The sequence below is a fragment of the Myotis myotis genome, unplaced genomic scaffold, assembly GCF_014108235.1.
Source record: "Myotis myotis isolate mMyoMyo1 unplaced genomic scaffold, mMyoMyo1.p scaffold_m19_p_1, whole genome shotgun sequence".
Taxonomy (NCBI): domain Eukaryota; kingdom Metazoa; phylum Chordata; class Mammalia; order Chiroptera; family Vespertilionidae; genus Myotis; species Myotis myotis.
Genome location: NW_023416313.1, coordinates 147,105,564 through 147,122,794, shown reverse-complemented (window position 1 = coordinate 147,122,794; position 17,231 = coordinate 147,105,564). Strand labels below are relative to the sequence as shown.

General features: G+C 53.7%; 4 protein-coding genes across 6 annotated transcripts; 3 read left to right on the top strand and 1 right to left on the bottom strand.

Annotated features, from left to right (window-relative positions):
- Positions 1-35: 35 nt before the first annotated feature.
- NOP9 (NOP9 nucleolar protein) lies at positions 36-5,484 on the top strand. Of its 3 annotated transcripts, none has more exons than XM_036354468.1 (10): positions 36-390; positions 923-1,369; positions 2,313-2,423; positions 2,642-2,783; positions 2,891-3,083; positions 3,496-3,636; positions 4,040-4,165; positions 4,329-4,565; positions 4,701-4,858; positions 5,199-5,340. In XM_036354468.1, exons 1-9 carry the CDS (start codon positions 147-149, stop codon positions 4,851-4,853), a joined length of 1,794 nt encoding a protein of 597 aa, XP_036210361.1. In that variant the 5' UTR covers positions 36-146; the 3' UTR covers positions 4,854-4,858; positions 5,199-5,340. The 3 variants fall into 3 exon arrangements, with proteins under 3 accessions (XP_036210361.1, XP_036210372.1, XP_036210355.1); XM_036354462.1 differs by having other exon boundaries at positions 38-390; positions 4,753-4,858; positions 5,199-5,484; XM_036354479.1 differs by lacking the exon at positions 3,496-3,636 and having other exon boundaries at positions 37-390; positions 4,753-4,858; positions 5,199-5,484.
- On the bottom strand, positions 5,443-10,725 carry CIDEB (cell death inducing DFFA like effector b). The gene is made up of 5 exons (XM_036354496.1): positions 8,735-10,725; positions 8,291-8,435; positions 6,606-6,755; positions 6,189-6,379; positions 5,443-6,012 (listed from the first exon to the last, which is right to left on the bottom strand). Exons 1-5 carry the CDS (start codon positions 9,115-9,117, stop codon positions 5,880-5,882), a joined length of 1,002 nt encoding a protein of 333 aa, XP_036210389.1. The 5' UTR covers positions 9,118-10,725; the 3' UTR covers positions 5,443-5,879.
- Positions 10,726-10,834: 109 nt separating this feature from the next.
- Positions 10,835-13,968, top strand: LTB4R2 (leukotriene B4 receptor 2). The gene is made up of 2 exons (XM_036354491.1): positions 10,835-10,989; positions 11,328-13,968. The coding sequence occupies exon 2, from the start codon at positions 11,348-11,350 to the stop codon at positions 12,422-12,424; it is 1,077 nt and encodes a 358-aa protein (XP_036210384.1). The 5' UTR covers positions 10,835-10,989; positions 11,328-11,347; the 3' UTR covers positions 12,425-13,968.
- A 988-nt stretch (positions 13,969-14,956) lies between these two features.
- On the top strand, positions 14,957-17,128 carry LTB4R (leukotriene B4 receptor). Its single transcript, XM_036354495.1, has 2 exons — positions 14,957-15,258; positions 15,877-17,128. Exon 2 carries the CDS (start codon positions 15,886-15,888, stop codon positions 16,924-16,926), a length of 1,041 nt encoding a protein of 346 aa, XP_036210388.1. The 5' UTR covers positions 14,957-15,258; positions 15,877-15,885; the 3' UTR covers positions 16,927-17,128.
- Positions 17,129-17,231: the final 103 nt, after the last annotated feature.

Sequence of the window (17,231 nt, the reverse complement as noted above, 5' to 3'; positions counted from 1 at the left end):
CGGGGCTGTCGGGCCGTCGCGGGCCTATGACGTTAGGCGCCCTGAGCGTCGCGTCCCCACCCTCGCCTGGAGCCAGACCACCTGGCGGATAGCGCTCACGTCGCCGCCGCGGCAGCTTTCGCGGGCCGACCGGGACCGGAGCACCCATGGGGCTGGGGCCGCGCTCCCCCCACAAGGCCGGGCGCCGTTTCAAGGCTGGTGGCAAACGGGGGCGCGGTGCCAAGGTGTTGGGGCGCCCCTCAGGCCGCGAGCGACAGCCCTGCCCGCCCCCGGACGGGCGCTCGCCGCCGGCTCTGGACGCGCACCCTCACTTGAGCCCCGAAGCGCTGGGGTACTTCCGCCGGGCGCTGTCGGCGCTGAAAGAGGCCCCGGAGGCCGGAGAAGAACGAGGTGGGTGGGCTCTTCCGGGTGGGACCAGGAGAGGGGTTTGCTGGGCATAAAATTCAGTGCAGGCAAGGACCTTATGGTGGGTTCCCAGGGCGTGGGGACTGTTTCATCTCCCGTGTCCTCTTCCTCGCTCCCAGCCCCTGGGCTAAGTGATGGAACATAACCTCCTCTCAGTCTCTTTAAAATATTTTGTGAAATAAGCCAGTCAGAGAAAGATAAATATCACATGATCTCACTCATTTGTGGAATATAATGAACAACACAAACTGATGAACAAAATAGATCCAGAGACAGATGCATCGATCAGACCGTCAAACCTCAGAGGGAAGGTAGGAGAGGGTGGGGGTAAGAGGGAGAGATCAACCAAAGGACTTGTATGCATGCATGTAAGCCTAACCAATGGACACGGACACCAGGGTGGTGAGGGCATGAGTGGGGGGGGGGATGGGATTAATGTGGGGATAAGGACACATGTAATAACTTAATCAAAAAATAAAAATAAGTAAATAAATAAAATATTTCTTTGTCTTCCCAGAGCTGATGGTGCACAATGTTTTGAAGGAAGTGGAGGCTCAGGCCCTCGCCTTGGCCACAAACAGGACTGGCAGTGAGATGCTGCAGGAACTGTTGGGGTACAGCACCCTGAAACCTCTGTGTGGAGTATTGGCTGCTCTGCGCCCCAGCTTGCGCTCTGTGGCCTGTCACCGCTGCGGGGTCCACGTATTGCAGAGCGCTTTGCAGCAGCTGCCCCGATTGTTGGGGAGCTGTGCAGAGGAGGAGGCAGAGGAGGAGGAGGAGGAGGTGCCTCCCTTGGAGACCCTGGAGGAGCTGGTGCTGGGACTAGCCTCTGAGGTGTGTGATGATTTCCTTTTCTACTGTGGAGACACACATGGCAGCTTTGTGGTCAGAACTCTGCTGCAGGTGTTAGGAGGGACTCTTCTGGAGCCCGAGAGAGCCAGACACCGGGGCTCCCGGTCACCTGGTAAGTATTACAGGAGAGGGAAGTGGGCCGCGAGGAAAGGAGAGTTTAGGAAGTTCAGGAGGAGATGGTGGCAGAGGAGTAAGTCTTCACAACCTTGAAGAACTAACAGAAGTTAGGACAGGGTTAGCTGGCCAAAGATTAGTGTGCTACAGAGGCCCAGAGGCAGGGTGTGTTTAGGGAAAGCTAACCATGACTCATGTACATGTGGATGTAGACACATACTGGATGTAAGCAAACGATCAGGAAATAATACCCTTACTACATGCAACCCACTCTAATATTTTCTTTCCTTTTTTATTCTGTTCTATTCCATCACAAAGGTGCTGGTTGAGACCCATGGAATTGATTTCGTGATTCATTCATAGGCAGTGACCTACATTTTTAAAAACTGGGAAATAAGGTTAGAGAATTTAGATAAGGCCTGATTTTGGGAACATTTTGAATTTCTGGCTGAGGAGTTTGGACAATCTCCCATGGTCCATGGGAAAGCTGGTTGAAGTGTCTCAGACAAATTGAAACAGAAATGTGGTCTCGAGTCCATCATCTAGATGGGAAGAGAAATTCAGTTGTGTTCTGCATTTCTAAGCTAAACCCTTGTTCATCTCTGCCAGCGATTTTCAACCGGTGTGCTGTGACACACTGCAAGAATATTTAAAACATGTGATACCTGTTACTTAGTCAGGGGCACTGACCTCTTTTCCCTTAGATTGTCAAATAAAAAAAGGCACCACCTAACACAACAATAGCTGTCCAGTGTGACTGAATCAAAACTTTACTTATATTTTTGTCAGTTGGCAAAATACATTTTTTCTGGTGTGCTGCAGAATTTAGTAATTCGTTTATGGGTGCGATGAAATGGAAAAGGTTGAAAATTCCTGACCTGTGGAATTCTTCTCCCTCTGGCATGGTTTTTTTGTGGTCTTGCCACTTGATCTTCCTTCAGAAGCACAAAGAACTCCAGCTCGGGAATGTAAACCAACTGATTTTGAGGTTCCTGAATCCTTCTTGAATTGTCTTCAGGACCTGAGCTCCTGCTTTCTGAAGGACATTGCTGGTAAGGAGGGAAGTAGGAGGAGGGTCTACTTTTCTGGAGGTGATTATCTTCAAATAAGGCTCTTATTTAGATCAGTCTTCTTTTCACATCTGATCTGATTTGTGTTGCAAAGACTTTATAGACCCTTTTTCCATGGTCCCTTGTCCCTTGTTTGAGGTTGTACAGGTCGTCTGGATTTTGGGAAAGCTGCTTTTATTATCTCTGCTCTCTCACAACAGTGTTTATCACTGACAAGATCTCCAGTTTCTGCTTTCAAGTGGCCTTACAGATCTTACACCGCAAAGTGCCCCCGTTGTGTGCCCACCTCTGTAATGCTGTGATTGACTATCTGAGTAACCGCAATTCCTCAGCAGATGGCAGGTAAGGTCTGGCCTCCGGATTGGTCAGGATTGATGGGGTGTGCATGATAAATGAGGTGTGTAGGTATCTTGGATGGAGTGGAGTTAAAACTTCCTTCTTGTCTTCAGCCCCCTACTGCTATTTCTGCGGGATCAGACGAGCTCCAGACTTCTGGAGCAGGTGCTGCTGGTGTTGGAGCCCCCGAGGCTCCAGAGCCTTTTTGAGGATCACTTCCAAGGGCAGCTGCAGACCATGGCTGCACATCCTATTGCCAACTTCCCTTTGCAGCGTTTACTAGATGCTGTCACTACCCCTGAGCTCGTGAGTCGGGAACTTGGCTGGGTCTGTGTCTGTACGCTGTTGCTTCTACTAGTTCTTGTTCATTGGGCCTTATGTATGGTGTGCCTATCTCTGACTGTGTGCTGGCTCTTCCCCTTAAAAAGTTATTCCTGGGAGTTTCCCAGAGCATAGGGTGAGGGTGTCTTCTTCCCAGAAAGGATTTGTTTTGGCTTCTCTCAAACGCCAATACCAACAGGAAACTGACTTAATCCAGGTTAGCAGCTTGAGGTTCCATGGCCCACCCAGACTGGGCACTTGACTACAAATCCAGAAAGTCCTGACATTGGCCATGCTTTTTGTCTTATCTAGCATCTTTAGTTGTTTTTGGCAGAAAGATTTCTCTGAATAACTTAGCCCAAATGCCAAAGATTCTTTACCCCATGTCTCCCCTCAGCTGTCCCCCGTATTTGAGGAGCTGAGCCCTGCCCTGGAAGCTGTGCTGGCACAGGGTCACCCAGGGGTAGTCATTGCCCTGGTGGGAGCCTGCCGCAGAGTTGGAACCCACCAAGCCCAGGTTCTGCAGCTGTTGTTAGAGGTGAGTGGGTGTTACTTGCAACCCATTTATGCCCTTGGTTCAAATTCTGTCTCTTAAGACTTATCGAATCTTTGGTCATTGTATCTCTGGCCCCAAGAGAGTTAATGCTCAGGGAGTTCATAGATAACAAGGGGAAATGAGGCCAAAGCCATCTCACAGCCCTAGAATGAAAAATTGTCTCCCAGAACAAAGAGAGAAGTTTATTGAAGGAATAAATATTTATTGACCCCTGTTATATGTATAGAGGCTGGGGATACAGCAGGGCAGACGAGATCCTGTCCTCATGCAGCTTATATTCTTGTGAAGTTAAGGCAGTCTCACCACTCCTGAATGCTTTCCCTAGTCTAGAAATTCAGGGTTAAAATCGGTTCTCAGATTCATTATGTTTTGTCTTCTCATCTAGGCATTCCACTGTGCAGAGCCCTCTTCCCGGCAAGTGGCCTGTGTGCCTCTCTTTGCCACTTTGATGGCTTATGAGGTGTACTATGGACTGGTGGAGGAAGAGGGGGCAGTGCCTGCGGACCACCAGGTGAGGTAGGGGAAAGGCCAAGCCAGTGACTGATTGGGGACCAGGTCTCCCGGGGCTTAGGGAGCCTCTCACCACAGAGGTGAAGGTGGTGAGATCTCTGGCTTCATCCAAGTGGAGGTGGCATTTTGGTGGCTACCTCCTGATTTCCTATCCCTGTCTTCAGGTTGAAATGGGCACAGCCAGGGCCCTGGGAGAAGTGACAGTCCTCGGATCTCTACTGCTCCAGCATCTGCTGCACTTCTCCACTCCTGGCCTTATACTTCGAAGTCTGGGTGCCTTGACGGGACCACAAGTTCTGACTCTGGCCCAAAGTCCTGCTGGTTCCCATGTGCTTGATGCCGTCCTGACCAGCCCTTCTGTGACGCGCAAGCAGCGCCGCCGTGTGCTTAAGACCCTAAAGGTTAGACTCAGGCTTCTGCTTTGATTCCTCTACCATTATCTATTTAGAGAACATGAGCTTCCCCCGGACTGTCTTTCCTAGACTGTTTTGACTCAGTCTTTAAACGGAAACTCCATTCCCTCCTGCCCTCCCCAGCATATTTTCAAGAACTGCCCTAGAGGGACCTACCTTGTCTGTCTCAATGCAGGGACAGTATGTGGCTCTGGCTTGCAGTCGCCATGGCAGCCGTGTGTTAGATGCCATCTGGAATGGAGCAGCCTTGGGGGCCCGGAAGGAAATTGCTGCTGAGCTGGGTGAGTACCGGCAGGTCTCTCGGACCTCCAAACTTCCCTTTCCTTACTCCAGTAGCCGGGTGGCTGGGGGATGGATTTAAATTCAGCAGAGACTTCAGTTGCAAAGGGTGACTTGGCCATGGTGCTTAGCAGCCTCCTCTCCCCTTCCCTCTGTTGATTGTGCAATTCTGTGTTCTTACCCCTCCTCCCAGTTTGTTCTTTGGAGAATGAGGGGTTAACTCTATCTCAAGGCAGACCCAGGGTCCAGGTAAAATGGAGAGACCTTCACCCCAAGTAGAGTCTCTTCAAGCATAGGTGGTGACTGCATGCTGATACTGAACATGAATGGTTCCCTTTGCAGGAGAGCGGAACCAAGAGCTGATAAAAGACCCTTTTGGCCACCATGTGGCTCGAAATGTGGCCCTGACTACCTTCCTGAAGCGTCGAGAAGCTTGGGAACAGCAACAGGGGGCAGTGGCAAAGCGGAGGCGGGTTTTGAACTCAATTCTTGAAGACTGAGGCCTTGAGATCTGGGACTGGGTGTTGATGGGGGAGGAGGAAAGGGCATATTTATCCTGTTCCCTTACTAATTTAAATCGAAGTCATTGAAGTCAAAAGTTTTATTGGTAAACATTTTTATATTTGTATTGGAAATGTCTTTGTTATTCTTGGGGGGGAAAGGTATGGAGAAATAGAGATCTCAAGGTAAAGTTCAAGAGGGCTGTCTTCAGTGCTCTGGGGAGCTCAGGGAGAGGAGGAGTTGTAGGAACTCTAGAGGCAGCAGCAATCAGAGTGCTATCAAGATGCCTGGGGCAAGGTTGTGGATTTCAGGGTAGGTGGGAGGCTGAAAAGATGGTTAAGAAGGGACAGCATTCTTCAGGAATGGGTATAGGCTAGGGGTGTAAGGCACTATGCTGATGGGGTCAGAGGGCAGTGGGAAAACCAGGTGAGTTATCTAGTCTGCACTATCTGCGGGTCCCTAAACGGGATGTTGTCACAGTCCCTACAGCCATCTCCAGGGGCAGAAGCTCCGAGCCCCTTCTCAGTAGTGATGGAGATGACCCTGCTGCTGCCACTGTGTAGCTCCTTCTACTACATGGCGAAGGGTAGAGGAAATTCCCAGCAGCATATGGCCCAGGCCTTGCAGTAGTGTGGAGGTCCATCGGAGCAACTCCCTGAAGGGCAGAGACAAGAGGCAGTCAGATGGCCGGGAGAAAGCCATAGAGCTGGTGGGGAGGGGGAGGGTGGGGGCTCTCCATAATTGAGAGCTAATGGGTTAGGCCAGTGCAGGAGAAGGAATTATGGGACTGAAACTGTGGGGATGGGGAAGTAAAACATTTTGGTCTCTGACCTGAGTACTTTCTTCGGGCCAAGTCCTTGAAAGTCACAACTCATGGAGTAGAGCCCATAGAATGTGGCTTTGACGTTCAGGCTCCCAAAGAGGTCTCGAGGGTTTTGCTTGTACACGTCAAAGGTGATGCGGGCGATGTCCTTGCTGTGCTTGGGCTTCTCCCGGCCCAGGCCATAGGACAGCATCCCACTCTGTAGAACACCCCCGTGAGTGCAATGGCCCCTCACACCCACCACTAAACCCCATCAGTAGTGGGACAGACCCACCCTTGCCTGGACTGGTAGTCCACCATAAGGTGTCTTTAAAAACTCCTTACCTCTATCATCACTCCTGCCCTCAAGATGAGGGTTAGGCAGGAGGAGAGGCTTGGGAGAGAGAAAGGATTGGTGGCCTATAGCAGCCCAGTACAGGCCTCACCCTGCTGGGACTCCAGCTCTGCCCAGACTCCAGCACCATCAGGCATGTGTCATCCTCCAACAGCTGGAAGAAGTCTTCGCTCTCCACGGCAGTCCCATCCTCCTCTAGCACCAGGGTTAGCACTCCGCTCAGCAGCAGCGTCTCCAGTGCCTGCCCAGTGGCAAGAAGCAGGAGGGAAATGGCAGAGCTTGTCTCATGCCTTCCCTCTCCAGCTGCCCAGCATCCACTGGTTGGCCCAAGACACTGGTTGCTATCCCACCTCTACTTCCTGGTGTTTTGCCATCCCTTCAAACAGCTCCACCTCTCAGTGTTCTTTCACTGGGGGACCCTCACTAGGAGCTGACCTTTCTTCCTATTTGCTCCTGCTTTGCTCCTACCATGTCATTGTTATTTCCCCCTGCTTCCCTCCAAGCCACTCCTGATTAGGAATTGGAAAGCTAGCCAGGCTCCCTTGAAATCCATCTTTTGGGAATGGGCATAAGGCATTATGCTGATGGGGTCTGATGCAATGGAATCTTATCCCCCACCTCGCTTCCCTACCCCCTACATAGAGTTCTCCAGAGCCGTTTTCAGTAATAATGACAATCCTTTTGTCTTTACTAGTGCCAGATAGCACTTTACATACACTATCCTCTTTTACTTTCTTCAACAATCCAAGGAGGTGTATTATTACTCCCTTTTTATAGATGAAGAAATTGACATTTTGACTTTTCCCCAACCAGAGGGTAAATAGCTTAAATCACCCTACTTAAGGAGACAAATTCAATTAGTGCCATTTGCCAACCACACCCAAGGGCAGATGAAGTTAAGAGAATAAATTTCAATTTGGTAGATCAACATAAAGCTGATGAATATTCTATTGAGATCTGCCCCTAAGATCTCCCCTAAACATCCAACCTTTACAAACCCCTCAAAAATGAAGGCATCAGTGGGTGCTCTCCCTCCCAGGAGCACTCCAGGGCCTCCCTCCCGCCCCCCCCCCCCTTTCCCAACAGTCATGCATCTCCTAAACTCTAAGGGACCCCACCAGGCTTGCAAACAGGGCAGCAATGGGCAGTGGCAATTCATCCCAGGCAACCCCCCTGAACCTGTCCCCAAGGCCCCCTTTTCTCTGACTTCTTTTTTTTTTTTAATTTTTTTTTTTTTTATTGCTTAAAGTATTACAAAGGGTATTACATATGTGTCCATTTTATCCCCCCGCCCTAGACAGTCCCCTAGCCTCCCATCTCTGACTTCTTAGTGAGCCAAAGCAGACCAGCCCAGGCTCATTTCCCCAGGCCTTTCTTATTTCACATCCCCAGCTTTAATGTCCTCTAAAATTCAGAAAAGAAAGAAATTGACATTTTTATAGGTTAAATAACTTCCCAAGGTTTGACAAAAGGAGGTGACAGAAGCAGGACTTGAACTTGATTTGTCACACAAATTGCCAGTCCACACTGTCTTCTAAATCCTATCCCTCCAACCCTCCCTACTCCTTCCCCTATCCCCAAAGAAATGCCAACTCCTTGGGGGAAAAATAGATGGACCCAAATGCAGCAGAGATCACTGGGCTCACCTTCCTGCTTTAGTCTTCAGAAGGGGGGGTGCATAACCTCAGCCCTTTCTGCTGGTCATTCCAAGTTCTCACTCTTTTTGAGCCCCTTGGCTGCCCCTTGGATAGGAACCCAGGGACTTGGCTCACTCACCTTGTCTAGCAGTTCCTGGCGGGTGGCAGCTGTCAGACCTTTCCGCGTGGTCCGTTTGTGATCACAGACGCGGAAAGGTCGCTGTGGTGGTGGAGCTGAGGTCCAGACCCTACGGCCAAACTCAGAGCTCATATTGGATACTGACCTGGTAGTTGGGAAAAAAGGTCAAGGAGTGAGGGGTTTGCTGAGTGTAATGGAGATGATGCGGGTGGGGTGGCTGGAGTGTTAGAGAGTGAGGGATTTAGGTTTTTGGATTAGGGTAGCCTAGGGAGAGAGGGAGGGACAATGGAGTGGAGGTGGGTGGTAGAAGCTGGACAAGCCCACTGTGGAAAGTGGAGGGGGAGGGGAAAGGGGTACAGATTCACGAGTTTCCAAGGGGCGGAGTAGAGATTTGTTGCCCTGCCGCTATCCCCAGAGTTAGTGGAGAGGAAGATCAGTAATCACCTGACCAGGCTGCTGGGGCTCAGGGCAGAGAGGTACTCCATGGTGTAGGGAAAGAGCAGAAAAATTCTGGGCTGGGTTGTTCTCCGCTGTGCTGGGCTGAAGTGATGTTTACTGTTACAGAGCTGGGACCTCAGCCCCAGTGAGGTGGAGGATGAGTCAAGCCGGACTCTGGCCCCCTGGAGGGCCTGTAGGAAGGGCAAAGTCCCAGGGGAGGGAGAAGAGGAGGGGCCTAGATGGGGTCCTGGGAGAAGGATTAAGGCCCAGAGTTGCCAGGCAGAAGCCGGGGAAGCTTTGTGTGGATGTTGTCTCTGGTGGCAGCTTGTGATGTGAGGGTTAATGGTAACTACGTAAGAGGATGGCGATTGTCTTTGTACGGAGGGCATTTCTAGGTATAGAAGCTACAGTATGTGACTTGTGCTGTACATGCTGCCACCTACTGAAAACTCCATAAACTGCCGCATTAGGAAAAGGGAGGCGGGGCTGAGGGTGAGATCATGGGCAGGGCTTGGAGAAATGGGAGGTGAGGCAGTGTGTCTGGGTGGGGCGTAGAAGAGGATGGGTCCTGATCCATGGACCGCCAGGATCCTGTGGCAAGGAACTTCTTGCTTTCCTGCTCTTTCCTTCGTGGTCTAGGGGAGCAGATGGCTCAACATTTCCCTAATTTAATTCTGCAGAACTGCCTGCTTCAGCCACTCTGCATTTCTCACTTTTCTCCTTTGGCCACTTAATAAGCATGAAGGAGATGTGAAGAGGGAAGGGGGAGTGTCCTCTGATGGCATCAGGAATTTAGCTTCCGGAGCTCCATGTCCCATCCCTGATTTCAGCTGCAGTTGTGCTGGACAGTTGTGTGGAAGCTCAGACTCTCACTGACAATGAACTCACTTGAATGCGAGTCTCTGCTTTCCTGCCCAGAAGTCTCGTTTGCAGCTTTGGCAGCTAGTCTGCCTCCTGGCAAGTGCAGGCTACAAGTGTGTACAGGAGCGTCAATGCCTCCTTTCTCATTCTGTGCACTTCTTAGACATTCCTGATGCCTACTGAAGGAGTGCAATCATGCTCTTATTGGCTTTCCTCTTCCCTCTCTTCTCTCACTCCTGCTTCCCAAACTGTGTTGCTGTGTCTGAGTTTGTTTGTTTGTTGCTTCCTGTTTTATATCCGACATATGAGTGAAATCATATGGTTCTTGTCCTTTTCCATCTGACTTTCTTCTCTTCTTCTGGGACTTCCGTTACACTTCTGTTTGATCTCTAATATTATTCCACAGGTCTCTGAAGTTCTGTTCAGTTATATTTAATGAGTACCGGATTACCTGTATCATGTCCTTAACTCAGACTCTGCTTTGGGGGGAACCCAAATGGAGACAGTACTGGTGTCCTAGCTCTCAAAGAACCCCCAGTTCTGGCTGTTGACTGAGGGATCAACTTTATCAATGAACCAGGTCCCCTCAAATTTTTTCATTTCCAAGTTTTGCCTGACTTCTCCACCAGAGAAGGCTTCTTTTCAGCATGTCTCTACCACTACAACCTTTCCCTTTTTCTTGTCTTGTATATTGGTGCAGCCTAGTAATGTGGTCTCTTCATGGTTGTGTGTAACTCGTCAGCCAGGTTAGATGCTCCTTACACCTCCATGCATTCCCCTAGACCCCACAGGACTTAGCACCATGCTTTACACTGAAAGCGGTCATTGACAGCCCAGTGAGAGCCCCGAGGGTGGAATGACTGGGGCAGGGCCCAAGGCAAGAGGCAAGAGGGGTAGGTAGGAAGCTGAGGAAAAAGGAGGCTCAGCAGGGTCAGGAGTCTAGAAACAGGCAAAGAAAGAGCAGTAGGGAAAGTGAGTAGTTTGGGTCACCTTTCCTACTAAGTGCAGACCAAGGAGGCCAGAAAGCATAAGGCCGCAGGGTTAGGAGGGTTGGGACCAGAGCTGGGGGAGGGATCAGCACAGAAGCAGGACCCAGGTCAGGATTCAGCAGTGTCCCTACTCACCCACCTACACAGCCAGGGAACCTTATCTGCACCCCTTCAGCTTATCCTGTTTCCTGGGAGGCAGGACCTCACATGCCTGGACGAGTTAGTGATGAGAAGGAATATGGTGAGGGAGGGGCCCCGGGAAAGGCCCCACCTTGCCCCTCCCCATTCTCACCTCACCCTCTGCAAATCTGACAGGCACGGGACAGGAGTAGGCACCAAGACCTTTGCTGCTTTGCCTTGCAGCCTCCCCAGGTCCCTTGCGGGCCCCTCACCCTTCTAGCTCACAGCTGGGTAAGTAGATCTGCCCAAGGGCCCTTACTCACCACCTCTCACTTTTGCCCTGAGGTAGAGGGAAGGGGCTGGATAAAGAAGGGTAGAGGAGTGGAGGTGGAGGTGGTGACAGCCTGGGAGTCAGGACTGGGGAGCTCAGCTGACTGAGAGCAGGGGACCTGGGTTCCAAGAAGTAGTGTTTGAGTTGGGGCTGGGGTCCCAGAGGAAACCAAGGCTCCCAGACAGAAGAGAGGCAGGCTTCAGGGAAGCGAGGGGAGGCACAGTTTCTTCTCACCTGGCCTCAGGGGTAACGTTGGCTTTTGCCCCAGCCCCTGAATGCGCCCCATGGCCCTTTCCAGCCCCCTGTAGGTACAGAAGGATGACTGACTGCTACCGCCCCCCAGGGAACGAGACGCTGCTGAGCTCTCCAGCCTCACGGGCCACAGGCACTGCCTTCCTGCTGCTGGCGGCGCTGCTGGGGCTGCCGGGCAATGGTTTCGTGGTGTGGAGCTTGGGGGGCTGGCGGCCGGCGCGGGGACGGCCGCTGGCGGCCACTCTCGTGCTGCACCTGGCGCTGGCCGATGGCGCCGTGCTGCTGCTCACGCCGGTCTTTGTGGCCTTCCTGGTGAGGCAGGCGTGGCCGCTGGGCCAGCTGGGCTGCAAGGCCGTGTACTACGTGTGCGCGCTCAGCATGTACGCCAGCGTCCTGTTCACCAGCCTGCTCAGCCTGCAGCGCTGCCTCGCCGTCACCCGCCCTTTCCTGGCGCCCCGGCTGCGCAGCCCGGCCCTGGCCCGCCGCCTGCTGCTTGCCGTCTGGCTGGCCGCGCTGTTGCTCGCCGTCCCGGCCGCCGTCTACCGCCACCTCTGGGGGGACAGCCTGTGCCAGCTGTGCCACCCGTCGCGGGCCCACGCCGCCGTCCACCTGAGCCTGGAGACTCTGACCGCTTTCGTGCTGCCCTTCGGGGTGGTGCTCGGCTGCTACAGCGTGACGCTGGCGCGGCTGCGGGGCGCCCGCTGGGGCTCCGGCCGGCACGGCACGCGCGTGGGCCGGCTGGTGAGCGCCATCGTGCTGGCCTTCGGCTTGCTCTGGGCCCCCTACCACATGGTCAACATTGTGCAGGCGATGGCCGCGATGGCGCCACCCGAAGGGACCCTGGCGAAGCAGGGCGGTGCGAGCCAGGCAGCGAGAGCCGGAACCACGGCTCTGGCCTTCTTCAGCTCCAGCGTCAACCCAGTGCTCTACCTCTTCACCGCGGGGGATCTGCTGCCCCGCGCAGGTCCCCGCTTCCTCACGCGGCTGTTCGAGGGCTCTGGGGAGGCCCGAGGAGGCGGCCGCTCCAGGGAGGGGACCATGGAGCTCCGAACTACCCCTCGGCTCAGAGTGGTGGGGCTGGGCCTGGGCAACGGAGACCCCGGGGGCGGGGCGGCCAAGGACAGTCAGGAATGGGGCCCTTGACACCAAATCCTGCTCTTCCCTGTCCCCTTCCATCACCCCTCAGAACTCAGCACTCGGGGGCGTTTGGGAAGCCTCTGACCAGTTTGGAACTGTGGGGGCAGAATTATGCACCTGGGGCAGGCCCAGGTCCTCCAGACTGAGGGATTGCCAGGGGTGATGGTTCATGCTAATGAATATTGTGCACTTGCAGGTTGGCATGTGCCCATGTGCCAGAGCTGCTAATTTGTTGCCAATAGTCATTGTGAAAGACCCGTGCAGCCGTTACACCATGGCTTAAGTGTGCTCTCCCGAGGGTCAGCATGCCTGAGGTGTACTGAAGCCACCTGGTTTCCCTGCGGGGTCAGGACGGCTGGGCAGCGGCAGCCTTCAGTGGCATCTTGACCCGTCCTCCCCAGCTCGGGTGGCCTACTTCCCTCAGGCCATACAACCACTCTGTAAATCAAGGGAGAAAGAGGAAAGAAAGGTATGGGTGCTTGGGTGTGGGCTGCGGATGGGATCCGTTCTCTGGGGTCTATAAGAGCCAAGAAGGGGGTGGGGGTGGGGAGACTGGCCCTGGCAGGTGAAAGTCAATCTGTGGGATTGAAAGGAGAGTTTTCCTGTCTGCCTTGTGGTTGGTGCAGCGGGGGAGGGGCCCTGGGAGTCTGAGACTTAGCTTCCTCTTTGAATCCACCTCTCCCCCCCAAGGTCACCTGACTCAAAAGGAGCAGGCACTCACTTAGCCAGAGGACGTTTGGGGCTTGGGGATGAGGGAGTATGAGGAAGAGTGTGGGTGTCTGGAGGACAGGAAGAATTTTTCAGGGAGGTACCACCTCTCCTTTCTCCTTTTTCTCTCTGCCAAATCTTGACTCCTCCTGACGGCTAGCTGTTCCTCATCTGTCCTCCCCGATATTTCCCAGACCCCGTCTTTTGGAATTTCTTTACCTCTAGGCCTCAAAACTGTTCTGGATCCTGATACTTTTGTGTGTGTTTTTTGGATCCTCATACTTTTGAATTTGGGGTGCAGGATGGAATTCTTTTTAGGAGGACATCCACGTGCACACACATGTGGTTACTAGGGTGACCAACTCGCGGTTTTGTCAGTGGAAGCCTTTTATCCCGGTCTCCTAAGTCCCTGGCAAACCAAGATGGTTGTTAAGTTCTGGTCAACCTGACTGTTACCCCATGTTCTGCCTTAGTGACTGTTCACACCACCCAGGTAGATGCAGACATAGCAAAGGAAACCCAGTCCTCAGGGTCACGCCAGGGCCACCAAAACGGGTTGGGTTGGGGTTGGAGCTCTGGACTTGGGGGACAGGTATGCTTAGAGTGTCTAGTCTAGGGTGGAAGAAGGAAGGTCACTGACAGAATGGAAATGGGGAGCAGCTTGGGAGAGGAGGCAAAGACTGTCCAGTTTGTGTCAGAAGGAGCCTCTGATTGACCCCAGAGCTTCTTGCAGAGGCTTCCTCTTGTCCTCACGCATGGGGGAAGAGGGTCCCTAACTTCCTCTGTTACATATTTCCCGACTCACACACCCTCTGTGGTCAGAAAGCTCTTCCTCAACTCTGCCTGCTTGCTGTGGTTTCAGTCCATTTCTTTTCGTCATATCCTCCGCCTGACAGCTACTGGGTGAACTCTGCTCTGGCTTTTCTCAGAGCAGACAAAGTGGGGGCACTGCAAAGGGTGAGGAACTTCCGTGACCACTGTTACACTCTGCACATTTCCTGAGAGTGACAGAGTTGGAAGGGAAGCAGGAAGGCTCATGGTCAGATCAAAGGAAAGACTTCAGTTCTTAGTTTCTGCCGGAGAGTTCAAGAAGAGGAGAAAAGGGAAGAGTGACTCTTGCCATGGCCCTGGTTTCCCCTCTTGGCAGGGCAGGCATGAAGCACCATCTCCCTCACTCCCTCATGCCTGTTCCCTATGCTCAGCCTCTACTTCTATACGGTGAGACTGGACAGTGGCTGTGGGGAGGTAGGAAAAAGGCGGTGCTGACCTTGCCCAGTGCCCAGATCTTAAATCCAAACTCATATGTCAGGGTAGTCACATGGGCAAGCACAAGGCAAATGGTTGGGGGAAGGGGAAGAAACTGGCATTCTGTGTGATACTAAGGAGACCCTTTGGGCTTTGGCGTCTACCAAGAGAAGGGAAATTTGATTGCCCTAGAATGGAACCAACCCTTTTCAGTGAAGGGAGCGATTGGGGTGCTGGAAGAGGGACTTCTCCCTCCAATTCCACTCATGGCTTGAACCCAAGCCAAGAACAAGGTGCTGACCTCTTTAAGTCATGATGTTACAACCCAAACCTGGAACCTAACCACAGCTGTAACCTACATTTCCTATTACTCTAAAAATCTACTTGTTCATACAAATTATCGTATAAATATACTCAACATTCTGCCATCCCAATCCGAGCCAAATCCCCATTCTGGCTTCCCTCCCTCCTCCTCCTATATGACACAGGTTATTATTCTGTTCAATGATCCAGTCTAGACCTGCATATGAGGCCACACCCCAGCCTACTCACTCCTGCACCCCTCTTTCCCCTCTCCCTTCCCCTTCTTGGGCGCTTCTCATCTGGTCCCACCCCTGAGGGTCCTCCTTCCTACTGGCCTTTTCTAGAATACAAAGACTATCCTCCCTCCTACTGAAGGGAAGGGAGGGGGCAGGAGTTTCAGCCCCACCCTCAGGAAGATGTGTCTTCCCCCTGCCCTGTGGTACTTCCTCTCCGGCTGACTTAGCTGACAGTATCCAGACCTGGGTCCAGACCCCTGGCACCGAGACAGATCTGGGGATAGGCTACACCACTCTGCCCTGACCCTGGGATTGGCGCCAGCTTCCAACCAGTACCCAGCAAAGCCAGTAAGTAAGGACCCTGGGAGTAGGGGATTTGGTGGAGGGCTGGGGTGCAGCCATGAGAGAAGGTACAAAGGAATTTCCAAAAGAGCCTGACCAGTGGTAAAAGGACTTGGGAGGATTTGTCCTTCTCTCCTCTCCATGAGCTCCTGCCCGTCCCTGTTATTCCTGGTGGACACTGGGCATCTCTGGGAGAGTGGGTAGGGGATTGGAGGACACCAGTGGGACTGAGGGGACTAAGGACCTGGCAAAGGACAGAGCAGTTAGCCTTTTAAGGGGTGCCGCACTGTGAAGGAAATCTCCCCAGTTTGGCTCTGAATCTGAGGGTCTCCTAAGGGAAAGAGGCAGAAAGGGTCCAGACACGCTACTGCTGCTGTTGCGTTGTATTTTGCAATTGGGTCTGTGGGCAGGAAGGAGCGCTGTCGCTCAGTTAGGCAATTCGTCTTTCTACTCAGCCAGATCCCTAAGATAGGTTAGTGGGCAGTGACGAGGACAGTATATTGTGAAGGTGCACCTGATGCTGCCGATTTAGAGAAAGACCTGAATACTCAGGCTAGGTGTGTCCAGGGTGTCAGAAAGCCCTTGGATCCCTACCCTCATGCACATGTCCACCTCACCCTCCAGATCCTTGCAATGGCCACGAACACTACATCTCCTGCAGGACCCTCCTCCCTAGGTGTCATGGCTATCACCCTACTGTCAGTGGCTCTGGCGGTGGGGGTCCCCGGCAACAGTTTTGTGGTGTGGAGCATCCTGGTAAAGATGCGAAAGCGCTCTGTCACCGCCCTGCTGGTGCTGAACTTGGCCCTGGCTGACCTGGCCGTCTTGCTCACTGCCCCCTTTTTCCTCCACTCCGTGGCCCGAGGCACCTGGATTTTTGGAGTGGCTGGCTGCCGCCTGTTCCACTATGTCTGCGGAGTCAGCATGTACGCCAGCGTCCTGCTGATCACGGCCATGAGTCTGGACCGCTCGCTGGCGGTGGCCCGCCCCTTTGTGTCCCAGAAGCTGCGCACCAAGGCGGTTGCCAGGTGGTTGCTGGCAATCATCTGGGCGGCGTCAGTCCTCCTGGCCACGCCCGTCATCGTATACCGCACCGTGGTACAGGTCCAGAACAACAGGAGCCTGCTCTGCTTCCCGAAATACGACACGGAAAGACACCGGGCCTTCCACCTGCTCTTCGAGGCCGTCACCGGCTTCCTGCTGCCTTTCCTGGCCGTGGTGGCCAGCTACTCCGACATCGGGCGCCGGCTGCGGGCCCGGCGCTTCCGCCGCAGCCGCCGCACGGGCCGCCTGGTGGTGCTCATCATCCTGACCTTCGCGGCTTTCTGGCTGCCCTACCACATGGTGAACCTGGCCGAGGCCGGCCGCGCGCTGGCGGGCAAGGCCGCGGGGACGGGGCCCGTGGGGCAGCGGCTGCACCTGGCCCGCAATGTGCTCATCGCGCTGGCCTTCCTGAGCAGCAGCGTGAACCCCGTGCTGTACGCGTGCGCCGGGGGCGGTCTGCTGCGCTTGGCCGGCGTGGGCTTCATCGCCAAGCTGTTGGAAGGCACCGGCTCCGAGATGTCCAGTACCCGACGCGGGGGCACCCTGGGCCAGACGGCGAGGGGCGCCCCCGCCCCCAGTGAGCCTGGCCCGGCTGAGAGCCTCACTGCCTCCACCAACCCTCTCGAGTGAAGCAGGCCCGGGGGAGGGGTGGTGGTGGAAGGACACTTGCTTTCCTCCTGGCGGAATTCCCCACGCTGGCCTGACCCAATTCTGCACCTCCAGGAGAAGGCGTGTCGGGGTGGAGCGGAAGAAGAGAGAGGGGAGGGGCAAGTAGGGGCAGAGTCAGCGCCTGGGCAGCTTTGCAATTAAAACTGGTCTGAAATTGGGTTAACCCTGTGTGTGGGACATGTGTATTATGGGGGATAGGTGTCTTTCTGGGGGTCGGTCTCAATAGTGGAGAGGCACATCCTTTAGTTTCCCATGATTTTCAATTT

Coding starts and splice junctions, on each gene's coding strand:
- LTB4R (XM_036354495.1), top strand. CDS start 15,886: ATGGCCACGAACACTACATCTCCTGCAGGACCCTCCTCCCTAGGTGTC.
- LTB4R2 (XM_036354491.1), top strand. CDS start 11,348: ATGACTGACTGCTACCGCCCCCCAGGGAACGAGACGCTGCTGAGCTCT.
- CIDEB (XM_036354496.1), bottom strand. CDS start 9,117: ATGCCCTCCGTACAAAGACAATCGCCATCCTCTTACGTAGTTACCATT. Junction 8,436..8,734: donor AGCCCCAGCAGCCTGGTCAG/GTGATTACTGAT, acceptor CCCAACTACCAG/GTCAGTATCCAATATGAGCT. Junction 6,756..8,290: donor GCCAGGAACTGCTAGACAAG/GTGAGTGAGCCA, acceptor GCCACTGGGCAG/GCACTGGAGACGCTGCTGCT.
- NOP9 (XM_036354462.1), top strand. CDS start 147: ATGGGGCTGGGGCCGCGCTCCCCCCACAAGGCCGGGCGCCGTTTCAAG. Junction 3,637..4,039: donor TTCTGCAGCTGTTGTTAGAG/GTGAGTGGGTGT, acceptor CTTCTCATCTAG/GCATTCCACTGTGCAGAGCC. Junction 4,566..4,752: donor GTGTGCTTAAGACCCTAAAG/GTTAGACTCAGG, acceptor GTCTCAATGCAG/GGACAGTATGTGGCTCTGGC.